The sequence below is a fragment of the Periplaneta americana genome, chromosome 11, assembly GCF_040183065.1.
Source record: "Periplaneta americana isolate PAMFEO1 chromosome 11, P.americana_PAMFEO1_priV1, whole genome shotgun sequence".
Lineage (NCBI taxonomy): Eukaryota > Metazoa > Arthropoda > Insecta > Blattodea > Blattidae > Periplaneta > Periplaneta americana.
Window position 1 is genome coordinate 80,979,804 of NC_091127.1, and position 21,590 is coordinate 81,001,393.

The 21,590-nt window shown below is 35.6% G+C and overlaps 1 protein-coding gene across 3 annotated transcripts in view; it reads right to left on the reverse strand.

Moving 5' to 3' along the window:
* Elp1 (elongator complex protein 1) overlaps nt 1-21,590 on the reverse strand; it is an 89,287-nt gene that overhangs the window by 53,144 nt on the left and 14,553 nt on the right. For all 3 annotated transcript variants that reach the window (XM_069839676.1, XM_069839677.1, XM_069839675.1), the window contains exon 4: nt 20,044-20,631. In XM_069839676.1, the coding sequence (XP_069695777.1) occupies nt 20,044-20,631 (588 nt within the window). The remainder of the gene's footprint in view (nt 1-20,043; nt 20,632-21,590) is intronic.

Sequence of the window (21,590 nt, forward strand, 5' to 3'; positions counted from 1 at the left end):
TTTCATGCACTTCCCTTTGAATTCAAATTAACAATTTTTTTCATGTAGGCAGTACAGGGATGTGGTTTAAGATTCAGAGATTGCTGAATACTCTGTTTTCGTTTCTCTTGTTGGATCTTAAAGAAAAGAAAACATTGATTGGAATAAAGGTAATTATTTTCAATATAAATTATATCATGAATTATGAAACTAGTGCTAATATTACTTGTTAGGTATTCGTGAATAATTCAGGCCATTTGGCGTACATGTATCTTTGTATAGAGCATAGCAATTTCAGTTTCTACATATGGTATGATATATCATACGCTGAGCAGTAACGATATCAATTTCTCTATATGCTGTTAGATGAATTCTCCTTCGAGTATGTGTGAGATGGATGGCAAAAATCCTACAAACTATATGCTTAGAATAGAGGTGTTCAAAAGTGGAGTTTTAACTCCAACCCCTGGAAAGAAGAGAAAGGTGTATACTACGGAATACTGACATATTATCCCTTCCGCGCAGGTTGAGTGAGTAGGCTACTCGAGACAGTGGTGGAATTTAGGTTACTGTTGTTTATTACTCACACAATAATGAAAGATCATCCATATGTAAGCAATTGTATTCAATTAGAATTAGAGTCTGGCTGGGCGGAAGAGAAGGCCTACTAACCTTAGCTCTGCCAGATTAAATAAATAAATAAAATAAAAAATAAAATAAAATAAATATATCATAGGATCTATGGAAGACATATATCAATACCTTGGCATTTTGCTTTTGTCTAGATATCTCTAATTGCCTTCCTGAAGAATTATTGGGAGATTCGTCCTGATAGCCGTAACATTCTAGTTCCAAACTGTATGACCAGAAACAAATTTGAAACAATTCAACATTTCCTTCATTTCAGTCACAATAACACAATTGACAAGAATGATAAAATATACGAACTTTGGCCCCTCTTCAATCGTATAAATGAAATATTCCAGAACATGGTTGACATTGTTCCAAATTCATATTCAGTTGAAGCAATGGAACCATATTTCGGTCATCAGAGTATCAAGCAGTTCACACGATGAAAAACAATCAGATTTGGGTATAAGCCTTCGTGCTTGACGACGCCTGCAGGGTATCTTATAAAGTTCGAACACCTAAAGCTAGAAACCAAGTTCTCAATGAAATACATTAATATAGACTTGATCACCTAGTTGTCTGGCAAAGCACTCGGCGCAAATGTGCTTACCGTGGGAAATGTACTAAATTTTGTTGCGTCAAATGTAATGTTGATCTTTATCCTGATACTTGTTTTCTAAAATATCATATAAAATGAAGAAAATGGAAAAAAAATGTTGTTGAAGTATCTAAAATAAAAATTAAAGTAATTAGACATGGACATATTATTCAAATATTAGTTCAAAATTCCTTTCTTACATTGTAGGGGCCTATTAAGTGTTTGTATGAAAAAGATACTGTAACTGCCCAGCGTATGTTATATCATACAGGTAATATCTACTATACCGGAGGAGACAAAATTGTAATATCTGTATATTTGTACTCAATAAGGTGTAACAATTATAATATTATAAAATTATATGTTTATGAATTCCTTTTTTTATCTGGGCATTAATGGTTTAATATGAAACATTATGACAATGTGCTTCATCATTTCAATGCCCACACTGAAACTTCTGGCAAACCATCACTGTCTGCCTAAGTATCTCTGTAAGTTTTATGTATTTAACAAAGGCCAATGTAAGATCTACAAAAATAGAAACTTATGACTTGCAAAAGCCTGAGTAGCAGCAGAGAAATACAGAAATATCTTAAAATCTGAACGATAATGATGAATTTTGATGATTTAAAAAAAAAAAACTAAAAATAAACTTCGCATAGTACAGAGCTATTATTATCATATGTCCCAGAAAAGAGCAGCCGGCTGACCAGCTGAGCCCTGTGTGGTTTCCACTGCACGCTAACTATTTGTCCCACGCAATCGAGCTCTAGTAACCATATGGCATTCAGTGTGCTTAGAAGTCATGTAATGAAACTCTCGATTCTCTAAGTATACTGTACAACGTTAGTGTATAGAGTTTAGTGAGTATTCTGTATTCAGATAATGCCTAGCAAAAAATTCTCAGTGTGAGAGTGTGTATATGTACAATATGTACATAAAAGGCAGAAGGTCGTGTGCGAAAACAAGGTGAAAATTTCGAATAAAGTTTCCAAACAGACTTGTGCATTCTGCCAAAACAATTTAAATCGCTAAAAGATTTAAAGAAACAGGCTGAGTGAAGATTCGAAAATCAAGCAGAAAACGTAGTGTTCTTATGCGGAACAACTGTCAGTTTATTTCCAACGATTGTCAGTTTATTGTCACTGCTCATACAGCTGCTGTGTCAATGAGGGAATTGAGGCGTATTTCCGGTACGAGACTAATCAGTAATCATTTGTGGCCTCCACAAAGCCCAGATATAACACCCTGTGACTTTTAATTATGGGGAACACTAAAAGGTAGGGTTTATAGGAAAAAATCTTCATTCTATAAATGAACTAAAAGACTATGTACGAGAAGAAATCCAAGCTATCAATGATGTGGAACTTCAGAGTGTTGTTCATTCGTTTATCAGAAGATGTCAGTTGTGTGTGGCGGCAAACGGGGCCCATTTTCAGCAACGACTGTGAGCATGGTAAGTCCAAATTATTGAACATTTATTGTTAGTACTGTTATATATTGGAGAAGCACCAGAGAAATGGTTATGCGCTCAGCTGAAACCACGCAGGGTGTGGCTGATCGGCCGGCTGCTGTTTTCTGGGACGTATGATAATATTTAGACTAGTAATTAATAATTGAGGGGCTCAGTGGAAAAATGACCCATCCCAACTCGGGTATGTTTGGAGATAGATAGAGTTTTATTAAATTTAATATTGCATAAAATATATAGGCAGTATATTAATGATATTTAGGATTATTTTAATATATACCACAAACTTTATTCCTGCAAATATCTATTAATCTACATATTATAATTGCTGCGTTTTAATCAATTAAAGATATTAAATAAACGTAATTAATTGACATCAGAATAAAATAAAGGAAATAATTAAATTACACTAGAATCAAAATGAAATTACACACTATACTGCAGGCATTCTCAACCTGTTGCTCGCAAGCACCATGGTACTCTTTTAATGACATTTGGTGCTCTCATCATGTGAGAAAAAAGGTGCTCGCGGGCAAGCAAGCTTCTAAGGTGTTTTTCAATTCAAAGTTTGTTGTGCAAACTTGAAGAACTAGTATTCTTATCCATTCATTATAATATCTTACAGATCTGATAGGTCTTTTAGTATTTCATAGTGTATAACCACAGTATAACCTCATTCAATTCAGTATGGTCTTAATCAGAAAAATTAAGATCATTCAAGAAAATAATATGGCTGCTCGTACAGATCAGTTGAAAGATCTCCAGTCCTCCTTAGCTCTGAAATATTTATTTTAAAAGTAGAAATTCATAGTCTTTGGGGGAGGGGAGGAGGGAGAAGACACAAAAAAACTTCAAATACTGCATAGTGTTTCTCTCAAATATCTGGCTATGTCCGGAATAACCTCAAGAACAAAGCACGATCACGATTAACTAATTCACAGCTGCAGGACTATTTACTTGTAACTACAAGTGACTTCTCCTTGGGCATCAATTCTGAATAATATTCAACTTCAAGGATATCACAACTTTTGTGAGTGTTTAAACCTATTCGATTTCATGGTGCTCGCTCACTTACAAGGGAACCTTCTATCGTGGTGAATTGAAAAGGCAGTAATGCCATATATTTTTGGAAAGAGGAGGCAAAAGTAAATCAGCAGGTGAAATTTTTCCGCCTGAGCTCCATAGGGATAAAAGTTATGGGACTATAAATTTAACATGACAGTCTGTGGAAAGTGACTCAATGTGTACACTTAAAGGTTAAAATGAAGTTGTTTTTGAAGTCACTGCATTGCAAACGAGATATTGCTGCTGTTGTGCATTTAAATTGCAAACATTATGGACATCGATCTTCGTGCAATGATGAAATTCTGGGCGAAAATACTTGCGAAAGCATATCCTTCATATCTGCCTTCCGCATATTCTCTGAATCAGCAGGTTTTTTTAGGGAACATTTTCTGTGATTCAGCTCATAGAAGATGCAGTGGGGAGAAGATTTGTCCGTCCATGGAAATGACTGGCATAATCATGTAGGAATACATCTTTGCAGCCTCTGATCCTACGGCGGCACAAAATTTTTTTCCCTCCTCTGAAACACAGGATTCGTCCAGAGTGAATCTCTTTTTCAAGTCGACTTTGATCAGTGTTGAGGATTTGGTGAGGAGTGAACCCACGATCAAAGAACAACTGCTTCTTCTTGGACACGAAGTTGTCTGATTTCTGCTTCACCTCTGCCTATTTGATGCGAAGTTCCTACTCACTTTATGCGTCACAGAACGTGAAACAGTATGACTCCGCTGCTTGAATCTCCATACCCACGAGTTAGAAGCTCTGAAGTTAAGATGGTCGTCAGGATCAATTTGAGCCTTCACCTGTATGCCCCAAATCCTGATAGTTCTGTCATGAATGACAGCGTTCGTACTTGCCATTTCTTTGAAGTGCTGCGGAACCATGGTATTAATGTCAGCCATTTCAGGTTTCTTCTTCACTTCTGCATCGTAATCGTAAAGCATCTTCTGTGTGATGAGGGGGAATCGATTATTTTTACAGACATGAAGGATCGTCTCTTTCCGCTGACTGTATCATTCGTATAGTCGAGAGATTTCTGCTTGTAATCATTGTCGACTACGTTCTGATTCTTTTAGGAGAGGGACGTAAGAAGACGTGCTGATTTCCGACGACGCGACGTCTCCATCTCTTCAGCGTCCTCCGCTTTCTGGCGTCTCGTCATTGGTTCATCTTCTATTTCACCATAATCTTGCTGCCCCTTCTTCCACGTCCAAATCTGGTGTCTCATCAATAAGAGCGACATGTACGTTTCCACGGCCTCCTGTTCGTCCTTTAACTCATCCTTCAACTGATGAAACAACCAGATGAATACGACTGATGGTTTAGCATCACTGGTGCCAAATTCGCGCAGCAGCAGCTGCACCACAACTTTGGGATCCGTCCTGTATATGGCACAAATGAAACATAAGAGTAACTATAACACCAGAATTAGCTCGAGAAAGACCTTTCCATAATAAAAGTATGTGGCCGCCTCCTAGCGTTAATACGCAGTATTATTTAAAATGCACAACAGATGCAATCTCGTTTGCAATGCAGTGACTTATTGTGTAATCATGTAAATCGTGTTTATTTATCACTTAACGCCAATATGTATCCCACTGTGTTGTTTTTTTATTATTAATCTATTTTTTGTGTACATTTTATTCAATTGTCGGTTTCTGGTTTAATTATGTAAATCCTACTTAATTGTAATCTAATACTAATATGTATACTAATGTGTTTATTTTTATTTCTACTTGTACATTTTTTATTGAATTATCGGCTTCTGTTTTTATGTGATTCGTATTTGATTCTAACAACATTAATATGTATTCCACTATGTTTATTTTTATTTTATGAGGTAAATTTTTATGTAACTACCTCTTTTGATCTCATTATGTACCTAAATTCTATCAGTATGTAATTACTTAATTCTGATCCAGTTTTATGTTCAACTATGTAAGCAAGTTTTAATCCTGGTTGAGTGTGAGAGAAGTCCTTACGGCCTTAACTCTGCCAGATTAAATAAAGCCATTATTATTATTATTATTATTATTATTATTATTATTATTATTATTATTATAAAAAACAACTTCATTTTAACCTTCAAGTGTGCACATTGAGTCCCTTTCCACAGGCTGTCATGTTAAATTTAAAGTCCCATAACTTGTATCCCTATGGAGCTCAGGCGGAAAAACTTCACCTGCTGACTTACTTTTGCCTCCTCTTTCCAAAAATATACGGCATTACCGCCTTTTCAATTCACCATGATAAAAGGTTCCCTTGTTAGTATTGCATGTGGGCAGTGCTCACAATTTTCAAAAGGATGAGAACCCGTGCTATACTGTAATACATATTTTGCAGTAATAACTTAATAATTAATCTATATCTTCAACATTTACATCACTGTTCTCAGTGATACGATTTGATATAAGGTCATTATAAAATGCTTGGTACACAGCAGGTACAAATTTCATCCGAATCATATTGTCTTCATATTTTTCTTTCTTTATTTCCCTACTATCAGGGTATTTTGTAGGCAATACCACATTACGTAGAATAGAACACTTTCCCTTTTCTTTTTTGCAAGCTTATCTCTTCCTGCCCATCTCTTCACTATAACAAAATTTCACGCGCACTGTATGTTTACCATTTGTAAATCGAAACTGAGATGTCTTTCTGGTGTCCACTTTATTCTTTTCTACAGTCAGTGAACATCTTATTTAAATTAGTAAGATCATTGAAATCTTCAATCTTCATGCCAATGACTGTAAAAGGTTTGCTCACACGACTCTTTCTTATGAGATCAGTCCGTTGTCCAGGTGTGTATACAACTTGAGTTTTCCTTTTAACTTTTTCTATAACACCGAAGTCAGCATCACAAGGAGGAAAGATGTGTCTGGGCACAAGAAATTTATGTTGAATATCTTAAAACCACCCACAATCAATCATACAGAGCCACAATCCCATGACTGAGAAATTCTTGTTTTGTCACTATACACTATCATTTTCCGTTTTCTTGTCCCTTCTTCAATCAATGGTACAGCTTTCAGTAGGGAGCTGGCTATTTCATCAGCTCCACTCAAAGCAATTGATTCAGGTCAAAACACATTATTGCATTATCACTATTACATATATGGATGCCGAAGTTGTATGTCAACAGTTGATGTTGATAGAACACACATTCAGTTGATAAGTGTGGAGTTGGAAGAGCCTGTTGCAAGTCCATAGTGATCAGTAAAGTATCACTGTCTGCAGCTCTGCATCTTGCCTTGTCTCTTCGAAGTGATTCATAAGCAGCCTCAGATTTCCGGAGATGAACATATTCTGGTGGTTTTGGATCCATTTGCTGCACTTCGTCACATACTTTGCATGTATCCATTGACGGCAACATGAATCCAATATTATATTCTGTATTGAATATATCCCTGAAAACATGTTCTTTAACAAATTCTGTATTACTGTCCTTACACTTAGTAAAATGGACTTTGTACATCTCTGATACTGAGTGAACACTTGTTATGTACGACTTATTGGTGTTAGATCTGCGACTGTAATGTGATTTGTATCTTGAAAAGCTGTCTATTGTTTCTTTTATGAACTGTTTTTTGTCTTCAGATATGACCTGTGGTCTGTTGTGTAACTCATGTTTGTCTATAGGGGGAGTCTGTAGAACCATTTGCATTGCTGTCACCTGTAATAAAAATTATTTTACAAACCGTGTTTCCTTACGAAATTTAAGTTATTCATAAAAATACAATATAATAATATACTCACCACTAAAAGTTCTTAAACGCCTGTTGGTTATTTCATGTAATGCACAAAATGCAATCCTGCAAACCTGAAGCTTATAACCACTTTCAACTCGAGAAAATACTTGAATGTTTTATTTCTTTGCATGAAATCTGGATGCACTCTATCTTTCTTATAAGCTTCTTTGCAGCTATAGCCATCAACAAGTCCATACAAATAAGAATTCTGCATATTACAATTAGACAATGCGTAGAAATCAAAAAAATATTTTGTTTCATCTGCTTGCATTCAATATACACAATATGTAGTCTGACAACATTGTTTTCAGTTAACCAGACTTTTACCTGGATTAACTTTCCCAGAACCTGTGACATTCTTTTCCACTATTCCATAAAATCTTCCTCCTTGTTTTCTTCCACTCCCGCTCGTTCTTTTTTTTTTTTGGGGGGGGGGGGGGCTTTAATGTACCACTAATCACATTGGTATTGCAAGAACAAGAACCGACTGCATCTGTCATTGTCAAGCTACTGCTTTGGCGGATAAGTAAGTTCCGGCCTGGACATTGGGATGGGTCATTTTTCCACTCATCCAGCATGAAGTTCGAAACTTTTCAAAATTTTAAGCCTGAAACACTATCTGTTGAGTGAAGATAGAACTATCAGCACCTAAAGACTAACAGAAGATGGTATTAAGATACACTATGTAGAACTAAAATTCGACTCTCGGTTGGAATGGGTCATTTTTCCACTGAGCCCCTCAGTTGTTACAATTGGATTCTAAACACTTAAATATACAATTTCCTTTTATTATTTATTTATTTTATTTTGCTTCAATTTTATCTAAACAGTTGTATACATACATTTTACCTGATGTAGTTTCCATCAATTGAAGCACCGTGCAAAAAGGGAGTAGCTCCATTTTTTTTTTTTTTTTGTCAGATTGCAGGTTAAGTTCGGTATATATAAAACGAAGGAGCCTGCTTCAGCAGGTGCAAAAAGGAGCAACTTCATGCTTTCGTAATGAAGAAAATAAGGAAAAGCTTTTGTCTACAACCTTCATTTGGAGCAAGAAAGAGGTAGCTCCAGAGCTACTACTCAGGAAATGATCTTAAATTTCAATAGCCATTCTAGTTCATTATTTAAGAAGACTATGGTCAACAAGAGGGAGTACAAGTTTGCTTTATCCTCATATCGTGTACTGGAGTTTAGACAGAATGATATTAAATGCAGTGTTTTTGTCAGTGCTTCTGTGATAGAACATTATGTTCTGCAAAAACATGGTGTTAGACTGTCCTTAACTAACGAAGACTTGCATCTTCATTCTGCATCTCTAACACTCAAGCGACCAAAGTACCTTTAAGCAAAAGAACTACCAACAAAATACGTACCATCCACCTGTTTCATCATTCTGAGGAGAGTGTCAGAGACAACGCCTGATGATATTGGTAAACACTTGGAATAAATAGATGATCATAATAAATACCTCTTGTGAAATTTTATTTCTTATTATTTAACCATATTTTCCTCATTACGAAGTTTTTAGGCATGGAATCTTGAAATAACTACTCTCCAGTGCAAAAAGGAGGCAGATCCAACAGTTTTATTGTGATTGTGACACAACTGTGTAAATGAAAAAATTAAAACACATCGTGAGAAGGTTGTGTTTCTTGCTGAACTACCTCAAATCAATGCAAAAATTTTGATTAAAATGCTACATCATTTCACATTCAGTTATTTGTTTCTCCTGAAAAGTTTATAAAAATGGAGCTACCCCCTTTTTGCACCAGTGTCTTCAATTAGTCTTTATTAATTTGCACTTTCACTTACTGAGGGGAAGTACTCATATATAATTAAAAAAAAAACACACACACACACACACACACTTGCAGATCACCTTGCCAAACAAGCTGCCAAAAGCAACGAGCAGGTATCCTTCAACAAGATGCCAAAGAACGAAGTACTGAAGACACTACGAGAAGAGAGCAGGAGGAGTTGGGAATGAGAATGGCGAGCTACAAACAATGGAGCCGAAACAAAGAAGTACTTTCCAAGCATCGCAGAGAGACTAGTTACAATTACATTGGGACTCATGACCATGCTCACAGGAAGAATAAGAGCCTACTTCCATAGATTCCACGTAACACCAGATGCAACTTGTCCCTGCAAAGGAGGAGATCAAACCATCGACCATCTTCTGCTCGAATGCCCCAAATACAACATGGAAAGATAAACACTATGACGAAACATAATAACCAAGAGAGGAATTTGGCCACCAGATAGAAGAGACCTAACTAAAAGATTCTTAAAAGACTTTTGCAAATATATGAATTCAATTGACTTTACAAACAATTAAAGTAGAACAGAACATAGAGTAGTAATAAGCATATAGATACATAAACGTAGATTTAGGTAAGACAGAATAGGATTTATTAAGAAGTAAAATCTAAATTGTACAAAGTAGAAACATTACGAAACTCAGGTAGGCTATTCCAAACAAACAGCAGTATAATACAAGCTTATATTGTAATTAGTCAACAATCAGGTATAGCTAATCAATCATCAACTTAACACAACTGGAATTCAATTTAAGTAATACGCATCCCATGCAATAATGATGTAAACCAAAACATGTAGTATTACAAACTGTAATGGAACATGTTTAATTAAATTTCTATTTAAAAAAAAAACGCACGCATGCACGCACACACACACACAGGCATACATGCTTTGAAAACCCTAAAAAATGGCCAAGTAATGATTGAGTCCGGGAAAAAAGATGAATTGGTGAAAGTTTCGGAGAAAATAAATGAAGTCTGTGGTGACGAGCTTGAAAGTTATTTACCCATACTAAAAAACCCAAGAATAATATTTAATGTACCTGGGGAGGTAAATATAGAGAATGCCGAGGATGCAATCATATCTCAGAATTCAGAATTAAATTTGAGTATAGGTGACGTCACTCCAAAATTCGTATTCAAAGATAGAAGGAAGCACAAAAACCTAGTAATAGAAGTGCGATCTGAAATACGCAAACGCTTGGCAGGAACAAAGCTTAAAATAGGGTGGCATGTCTGTAATACTGACGATTATCTAACCGTTCTGCGCTGCTACAAATGCTCTAAATACAACCACAGAGCCCAGGAATGCAAAGGAGAACTAGTGTGCCCACACTGCTCACAGAACCATACAAAGTCAGACTGCAAAGCAAATAAAGAAGATCACCGATGTATTAACTGCGTGAACTTCAATAAATACAACAACAGAGCTGCAATTCGAGAAAATCATTCATCGCTTGACAGGAGCTGTATTTGTTACTCAATTGCACTAAAGAAGTTAGCAGAAAAGATCGACTATTGAAATGGATAATGTTAACCCTACACACAAAAAATGCAACCACTTATGTTTTGTACAAGTTAATCTACAACACAAGCGCGCAGCAACAACCAACTTGGTCCAACTTATGCAAGACGCTCAAATAGACATTGCTCTTGTGCAGGAGCCGTATAATATCCATAATCATCTTGCCGGAATACCAAAGTCCCTTAGAACGTTTGTGAGTGGGAACGGAAGGAAACGATCGGCTGTAATCGTAAATAACAAAGAAGTCGACGTACTACTCATCACACAATTATCGAATGAAGACTGTATCGTAGCCGAAATAAGCTATAAAAACTTGAAATTCTACGGAATATGTTCATATTTCGATATCACATTAGACATCAACATAAACATTACAGCAGTAGAGCACATTATGCAATTCTCAAAGGGACAAGGTCTATTAATAGCAGTTGATAGCAACGCCAGGAATAAAACATGGCATGACACTGTAACTAACCAACGAGGTAAAACTCTAGAAGATTTTTTGATGATCAGTAACCTACACATCATAAATGAAAGATCAGAGCCAACGTTTGAAACTATAAGAGGCAGTAGTTACGTGGACCTAAACATAGTTAACCCCCGATTATTACGGCACGTTAAAGATTGGTCATGCGGCACACAAGAAAGTTGTTCGGATCACAAGTTACTCACATATAACATCACAGTGGAAAGGCAGGCAAGACATAATACTGCTATAGGAAATGTGAGGTCAAGATACATAGTAAGGGAAGAGGAACTAGAAAAGTTTGCTACCCTGTTCATATCTAAAGTTGCATCCAAATTTAACTATAAGGAAGAAAATAAAAGTACGGACCAAGTCGACCAGGAACTGAGCGAAAAAACAAATATCTACGAGCACGTGGAAGACCTAATAAACACAGTATTCTCTTGCATCATAGAAACCAGCAACGCCACCTTTAAAGTTTCAAGAGGAGCCAAACATGTAATGAAGAAAAACATAGTCTCCTGGTGGACAGACGAGCTAAAAGTGCTAAGGAAAAAGACAAATGCACTTAGGAGAAGATACCAACGAACATATAATAACGAGAACCTAAGACAAGAAAGACAAGGAAAGTACTTGGAAGGAAAACGAGTATATGAAGAGAAAATGCAAGAAACAAAAATACAATCTTGGAAAGCATTCTGTACCATTGACGAAGGAACCAACCCTTGGAACCAAGCATACAAAATAGCATCCGGAAAAACTAGATCTCCAACTACATTGAACACACTATTAAAAGAAGACGGAACCTATACTACGGACACGAGCAGCACAATAACATATATAATTAAAACTTCATACCCGATGATGGACAACACAACGATAACGACCAACACAGGAAGATCAGAAAGGAAGTTCAAGAGCCAATAGGCACTGAGGACGACATGGATTTCACTACAGAAGAGATAATGACAACTCTAAAGAAATTCAACCCAAAAAAGTCTCCTGGAGAGGACGGATTATCCAGCGAAATCCTCATCAGGGCTATCAAAGTCCTTCCTCTATTCTTTACCAAAATGTATAACGTATGTCTGCAGAAGGGCTGTTTTCCCACAAAATGGAAACGTTCAATCATCGTCCCACTCATCAAGCTGGGCAAAGAGGACTGCAATGACGTGTCCAAATTTCGCCCCATCAGCTTACTGAATATCAGAGGCAAACTGCTGGAAAGATTGATGATCGACAGGATATTGTACCACACATACTCCAACGAACTCCTTAACAATAATCAATATGGATTCACCCCCCAGAGAGGAACAGTGGACGCAGCCTGGTGGCCCAGCATCCTTAAACAACTAAGAGAACTTCAATGCCCTAAAAATCTGTATAGTCTATCAGCCAGCTACTTTAGCAACAGAAGAGCAATTTTTTCAATTAACAACTACACAACAGAAAGAGAAGTTCAAAAAGGTTGCCCACAAGGATCATGTTGCGGCCCTGGATATTGGAATATCATGTTCAACTCACTCCTAAATCTGGACTTCAGCAGCCGAACTAAAGCCATAGCCTTCGCAGATGATCTAATCATTCTCACAAGGGGAAAGTTCAAACTAGAACCAGAACAAACCACAAACCAAGACATCAAGAAGATCGAGAACTGGGCAACCAAAAACAAAATAGAATTTAATGCCAAAAAATCTAAGACTCTCTTCATAACAAAGAAAATGAACGAGGACAGAAATGTCAGCATTTACTTGAACCATAAAAGGCTGGCTCAAACTGAGGAAATTAAATACTTAGGAATATATCTAGACACCAAATTCAACTTCACTACTCATACAGATCATGTCGCAGAAAACTCGCTGACTTTGATAAACAGACTGGCAAGAACAGCTAAGCTACAATGGGGGCTTAGGTCACAAATCGCTCAAGACAATTTATGAAGGAGCCATTGTGCCTATATTAACTTACGGAGCACCAGTGTGGGCGGAAGCCATTAAGAAAAATAAGAACCTCACGAAATTCAAGAGGATACAACGGCTAATCAACATCAAAATAGCCAAAGCCTACCGGACTATTTCTTATGATGCCTCCTGCATACTAGCTGGCGTACCCCCCATAGCCATAACAATAGAAGCAAAAGTACAAACTTACCTGGCAACAAGAGTCGACAACGCGGAATACGATTCCCCACTGGAACCTAAATACTGGCGACATCCTGCACAATCACCAGCCATTCACGAAGTGGAACAAGGAGCCCTATATCCAACCAAAGTGTATACCGATGGTAGCAAGACCGGAGAAAATGTAGGAGCAGCAGGAATTATATTCGAGAACGGGAACCCAACACAACAACTAAAATACAAATTACACAAAAACTGTACAAACAACCAAGCTGAACAAATTGCAGTCTTAAAGGTACTAGAAACGCTCCAAGGAATCCAAGACCGATCAGACGAAGAGAAGCTTGTCGCCATATACACTGATAGCAAGATAACATTAGACATACTGAGTAACAAATCTAAACGGAGCAGAATAATTGAGAGAATAAAAACAAAAATTATAGAATTAACACAATCCAAGTGGATAATACATTTCGGTTGGGTCAAAGGACATTCCGGTATAATGGGCAACGAACTAGCAGACAGATTGGCGAAAGCAGCGGCGTTAGATGATAGTGAAGTCGTCTACAACAAAACACCAAGAGAAGTTATTCTGACACGAGAGAAGGAGAGGGGGCTCGACATGTGGCAGCGACAATGGTCCAATTCGACGAAAGGAAGGACAAGCAAAGCCTTTTTTCCCTCAGTCAAGAGGAGGTTGAGCCGAAAGGTGCCCATTTCCCCAGAATTCACAGCAATGACAACAGGACACGGAAAGCTGAGGGCATATCTCCACAGATTTAGAATAATAGAGTCTCCCATATGCCCATGCGGACAGCAGGAACAAACAGTCAATCATAATATTTGATTGTAGCATAGTGACCAGACAAAGGAACGATATGATAAGAAAAATCCAAGAAGCAGGAGGCAAGTGGCCAACAACGTGCGAAGCACTGGCCTCCAACTACCTCCAAATATTTTCGACCTTCGTCCGCGGTATAGACTTCACAATTCTGTGAAACATCAAACTTGACAGTGAAACTGCAAAACTTGTAAATAGGATAATGAAAGTGAAGTCTTGATAATATTTAATTATAATTTAGTGTGTTTCTATTCTTATGTGGGGTTTGGTAATTTGTAAATATATTTAAAGATGATTATATTCTAATTGTATATGTAATTTGTAAAACTGATACTGTGGAACTATGTCCATGTCCTTAATGTCTTTTAATCTATGTGTGTAACTTACTTATATATTATCTTTATCCTTTTGGGGGTTTATTGTTTATTGAATTGAAATCTAGGATAGTAAAAGTGAAGTCTTGATAATTTTTTAAATATAATTTAGTGTGTTTCTATTCTTATGTGGGGTTTGATAATTTGTAAATATATTTTAAGATGATTATATTCTAATTATATGTGTAATTTGTAAAACTGATAATGTGGAACTATGTCCATGTCCTTAATGTCTTTTGATCTATCTGTGTAACTTACTGGTATATTATCTTTATCCTTTTGTGTGTTTATTGCTTATTGAATTGAAATCTGTAACTAGGAAAATGTAGGAGTGATATATACTTAAATTATTGCTGCTGATGTAATTTAAAATTGTAACTAGGGAAACACAGGGTCTTATAATCTTGAATTAATAATGCTAATGTAATTTGAAAGTTTGTAAGTAAGGTGCAAGAATTCAGAATTTGGAATGGTACTTAACTATAATTTATTCTCATCGTAAATCTTATCACACATATACTTATTGATTATGCAACTGGCAAATTTGCAATCTTAAAAATGTAATTATCTAGAAATGTCAAAACATGTAATATTACCTATGTAATGGGGCATGTTGAAATATATACTGTAAAAAAAAAACACACACACACACAAAATTACAAATATGTACAAAATAATGGGTATTGGTGGCCAAAATGTGTGGAGAAAATATCAAAGGAAACAAAAGGCCAAATAAACATCTTAATGAGGATTTGTGATCAAAATTCAATGAAAAACGCCAAAAATGCTCTTAAGGAGGAAAAATTCTGTAATAAATGTGTTTTAACACATTCATCATAAAACATGTAAATCTGAAGCAGTTATGTTTCAGCTTAGCGTAAAAAAGATATAATTTCATCAAAATCCTAGCCATAGTCAGAAATAAAAAAAAAATGTAGGTAACTATTTACAGCATTAGATAACGAGTGTTGCTGTGTTTTGTTCTCTTGTGACAAAGTAGTTTATTCATATTACACAGTTTCACCTGAAACTCAAATGTCACACATACAGCTGACTAAATAAATCATTAGCTTTAAAGGCTGGAGATACAGGTTCAAATTAAGTGAATTTCTGCGAAAGATTGTGTAGAAATAGTGGATTACTCATGTTTCCCATCATTATTTCATCTTATATACGAAATTCACAATCATTCTTATCACTACTGTAGAAAGAAGTGGAAAACAACTTCACTATATTATCTTTTCACAATGTTGCATACACACGTAGCAAAAAACCAACAAGCAAACAACAAACAAATGCATCTGCTGACTGAATTTAGAACGTGGTGAATGTGAACCGATTGTTCAGTTTGCCTTCATTAGTGATCTGTCGCTTGCTGGGACATCAAAGGAAGTTTGCATTCATTGCAGACAGGATGTCACTTGTTCGTAGTTTGTTGTAGCAGTAGAGTGTAGCAGTTAATAAAATTTCACTAACTGGAATAGAATGTCGAAATTGGGGTGGAATGAAGAAATTGTCAACAATCTAATTGAAAAATACAGAAACAGGAAATTTTATGGAGTCATAAGTATCCTGGTTACCCAACAAGCTAACAAAATATGATGCTTGGGAAACTATCGGGAAGATGTTTGGCTGCAAGGTAGCCACTACTGGTATTCTAGTCAAATGCCTGCAAAGTTTCGAAAATTACTTTTTTATAATGCTATTTTCATTTAATATCATCTAGTTATTATTATTATTTTATCGAAAGTACTGGCCTATTACTTTAATAATTTATATTCTCTGAGTTGTATAATTATAACTTACCTACATCCAGCAATTAAACTTTCTCATTATTAATGCAAGACAGATTTAATCATCATACTAGTCACTCCTTTTTTATTGCTCACATTTATTCACCACTTCAACAATCAGAGAAGTATTTTATCACTGCACCTCCAAAATCCGCTAGGTGTTTTTAAAAAGATTTTGTAGGAGAAAGAAAAACAACATTGTCACATTTAATTCCCTTGATTTTCAAAGCTACTTTCGGTATAATTTTATCACTTATCATGTAAAGATTGAATTATACCAAAAGTGGCTTTGAAAATCAAGGAACTTAAAAGTGACCATGCTTTCTTCGTTCTTCTGCGAACTCTTTCAAAAGCACATAAGAGATTTTGGATGCACAGCAGCGATTTATATTTCTTCAATTTAAATATTAAGCAATATAACTGTTGTTCAATTTGGTTAATTGTTGAGCGAACCTGTGTAATGAATGCTGTAAACACTTTAACTGAATGTGGTGTTTAACTTTATATACTCTACTGTATTATGTTATATGTGTTAAGATAAATTAATTCACTTTGGATGAAGGCAACCAGATACCTTTTATTTTACTTTTTAATTCTTCGATGCCTATGATCAAGATAAGCCACTTGACATTCAACTGTCAGTCACCAGCAGAGATATAATACATCTGTACATCTGCATAATATGTCTAGCACATATACTGCATACAAGACAAGGATTAATACACGAAGACAAGTAAATTGTACGCATTTCAGGAGTTAGTATAAGAAAGTGAGTGATTTTTTTTCTCCTCGCTGACTAATCACTCAGCTTCATACACTACATTTAGTGCAAGAATGAAAAATCTCAATTATAATTTATTTAACGACGCTCGCAACTGCAGAGGTTATATCAGCATCGCCGGTGTGCCGGAATTTTTGTCCTGGAGGAGTTCTTTTACATGCCAGTAAATCTACTGACATGAGCCTGTCACATTTAAACACACTTAAATACCATCGACCTCGGCCGAGATCGAACCTGCAACCTCGAGCATAGAAGGGCAACACTATATCAACTGCGCTACCAAGGGCAACTTATGAATGAATGAAAGAGTGTAGCTTCTAATTAATATAAGCTTACAATATAATATTACTATGATGTACCAAAGTGCATAGGATATTTCCGTGCAGGAATTCTGCACTGCCATATAGTGAAGAATGGGTAGAATAGAGAAAAATTCTATCTGGCACCAGACTCAAACACGGGTTTTCAGCTACTTATGTGTCAAACCATTATAGTGTATAGAAAGAGACTGCAGTTTGACAACATGGACTTTTTCCCTTACACTTGCCAACAATGAGGCTGTAATGGAGTGGTATGAGGGAAGGCCATCATGTTCTGTCATTGACTATATGTTCTTCAACATATGATCAACAATATTCTTTTTGACGCAGATACGGGAAAGTTGTAGCTAACTACACAGGAAGAAGCTAGCTTCAACACAAATATTCAACTTCAACACAAATATTCAATCAGAATACTGTCAATTTATTGAGAACCAGATTGAAACAGATGCTGAAAATTTCATTTATGTTATTAACTCACAAGACTTTGGTTTTCTGTTAAACACAAACTTAAAAAGCATTATGCAAACAATAAAGTGAAATACATGACTGTATAAATAAAATCTTTACTTTATTAGATATACTTGCAGATTTATCTTAATAAAATCTGCCAGTTCCTCCATTACAGCTCCATATATTTCTGGAACAATTCTGGGAATCAGCTCAATAAATATGTTGTTGTTGTTTTCTAATGCCAGGCATTTGACAATAAAGTCATTTGACCTCTTGCACTCAATATTTTTCAAAGATATTATCATGATCAGCCAATGAAGCACAGATTTTGAGGTGTTCCGAATCCATTGCTTGATTTGAGTTGCACAATGGGCAATTAGGGGACTGATATATTCCAAGTCTATGCAGGTGTTTGGCCAAACAGTCATGGCCTGTTGCCAATCTAAATGCAGCTACAGACGATGTTCGTGGTAAATTGGGAATTAACTGTGGATTATGATGCAGAGAGTTCATTTTCTTCCTTGAGATTGTGTTATCAAATTTTGTTTGTTGAAGTCTAAGTATGTAGATTTAATAAATCTTTTCACAGAGTAGTAAGGAGATTTAGTAACAGTTCTGCAAGAAGCAGTGCTGCCCTTCTTTGCTAAAGCATCCGCATTCTCGTTTCCCAGGATTTCACAATGGGATGGTATCCATTGGAATACAATTCTTTTATTGAGTGATATTAATTGAGAGAGCATTTTAGTTATTTCTGTTGTTTGAGATGAAGGTGTGTGTTTAGAGACTACTGATAGAATAGCTGCTTTGGAGTCTGACAATATAACTGGATTCTTAAATTTATTGATGTGGCATAGAAGATTCCTGAGACTTTCACTTAATACAATGATTTCTCCATCAAAACTTGTTGTTCCATATCCAAGAAATATAAATATGTATATCAAACTTGTATATGAATGCTCTGTTACCAAATATCGAAGTGTTAGTTCTAATCTTTTATGAATAGGTATTGCATCTCACCAGTCTGTGCTTTCCTTGAAAATTTTTGGCCCTATTTTTCATAATAATATTTCGAAGTCTGTTGCTGAAATTCGACAGGAGTTCTTATTCAATTTCACATACATCATTAAGCAAGTCAGTGTCTCTATACCGAATGTGACTTTTGAATAGTGATGCCTGCCACCATCACATTTTATTTTTAACTTTCTTTTTGTTAGACTGCCTATAATAAAACTGTTGCACTTGCTATAATTGAAGAGGTGAGAATGATATAGCCCTAAGCCACACACACAAAATTTTACAGAAAAGTGTATTGAAGGTTTAGAGTCTCATGCTATTAAGTGTGGTATTATAATTTCTTCGGCGTAGCCTATACTTACGTCATTTGGTGAGTAACTTTTCCAATATTTTAATAACAGCTTCCTCATATGTGTAAGAAATGAACTCGCACAAAAAAACATTTTTGTTAAAAGTGTGACTTTGGACTGTCTCATTCCCACCCCTTCAATTATATCTTCATCTGCCATTATTGCAGATAATAAGCAAACATGAACGTTCTCTGACCATACACTAGTGATTCAAATTTTGTTTTGAATAGCAACAGAGCAAATGTTCACTTCGTCATTCATTTGTTGTTCGTTTGCTACATGTGTATGCATCTTAATACTAATTTTGCAACGAACTTCCCACAGAGCAAGTAACTGTGGAAAACCATCTTCAATAGGCTCATGGTCAACCATACCTGTCAGTGAATCAGTAAGTGGCGGATTCAATTTTAGTCAATAGTGATTTATAAGAATAAATTTAAAATCTGGGGGTTCCATGTCATAGATTTATGCCATGTAAAAAAAAAATCTGTCCCTGAATGAGAACTCTCAGCAAAATTACTGATCATTTTCTTCCTCAGATTTCCTACTTTGCAGACACATGCTTCTGCAAGTCCTGTGAAATTGCAGTGATATCTGATCCTCATGCCAGAAAAACAGATCTAGAACAAGACTTCAAGTACAATAAAATATGATGAAAGTTAAAAATAAACATAAATTGGCTTCTTGATGAACGTACCTTATTTGATAAAGGAGTAGGAGGACAATCCAAATGCTCATAGTACTCCTTGTACATACTGTGTGTTATATTTTCTTCCTGCAGTTCTGACAAAAACAATGACAGCCAAGAAGGATCTTTCAGTTCATTTATAACAAGTTTCATATTTGATAAGAATTCTGTTGGTTTATGATCACATAACAAGTTGAGATTGATACGTTGTTTCCTTAACAACTGGAAGGCTTCTCCATAACGCCCTTCATCAAGATGAACAGCTGCTACATGAAGTGTGAGAGCACGTGGTTGTATACACTCTAGGTTGCCTCTGGGCATCTGAAGTATGACACGAGTGTCTCCTGCCACAGAAGTCACTAGTCGTGCTCCTCTCTCAATGCGTCTACCTGGACCACACTTTCCATTTATCAGGCACTGTAAGCCCTTCCAATTTAACTGAGCACACAAGAGAGTATGCCTCAACGTAGTAAGTAATATAAATTCTGAATGAAATGCCATAGATGTTACATTGTTTGCTACTTCCTGTCCATCTACATATAAGCGGTTACGACTGCTAAGCCCCAGTACTACATCCTTTCCATCTATGTTGAACACCTGAAATAAAACCAATCTTCATTAACAGTTATTATGTTCATGAATAAAGTTTCAATAGGTAAACATTCTTTTATTTATGTTATTAGCACTGCAATGTGTTGTGTATGTGCAACACAGTATTTATAGTTGTATTATTGATTCACAAATTTCACATACAATAATTGCAAACTAATAATTTAGATTATTTACTTGTTTCTCCATGTTTGTTGGAGATGGTACTCAGTAAAATGTACATACCATTTTTATGAATTCAGGTTGGATTTTACCTTTTAAAATTGAAATAATACATTATTACATGACTTATGTCTCATTTTAACAGCATGACATTAAGAAGAAAGTGTAGTAAAAAAATTGTAAGTTCAGAAAAAATTAAAGAAGTATGTAAGTAACTTGACAATACTACCTATCACATATACTACTTACAGACAAATTATGTACTCACTGACTAAAAGAAGAATAGAAATTAATCAATAGAAAACAACATCAATACATAGTATAAAACAGAAAAAATAAGTCACTAACTGATAGTCAATAGCTTCGAAATATCAACATCAATAAACAATGAACTAATAGATATGTTTTCGATGGAAAAGAAACGGAAAAATAAAATTATACAGGACATTATTGCCTAGTACACCAACTACATTACGTCAAAATATACACCATGTGTAGAATATGTAAATCTAACTTCTAACCTGACTGCTGTATACTTATTAAATTAAAATGTTACACAAAGAAAATTTAAAAGTAGAAGAAACAAGTTTATAGTAGGAAGTGGGAAAATAAAATCAAAACATGTGTCACTAGACACAAGCCTTGCAATGGTGAATGCTCTCTCTTACATTGGAGAAAAGAATGAGATGTTAACAAATTTCTTGCTATTTGACAGTGTGTCTTTGTACAATACTAAAAACATTGAAGTGTTTTATCAACAGTAATCTCACTAGAGTTTTGATCTA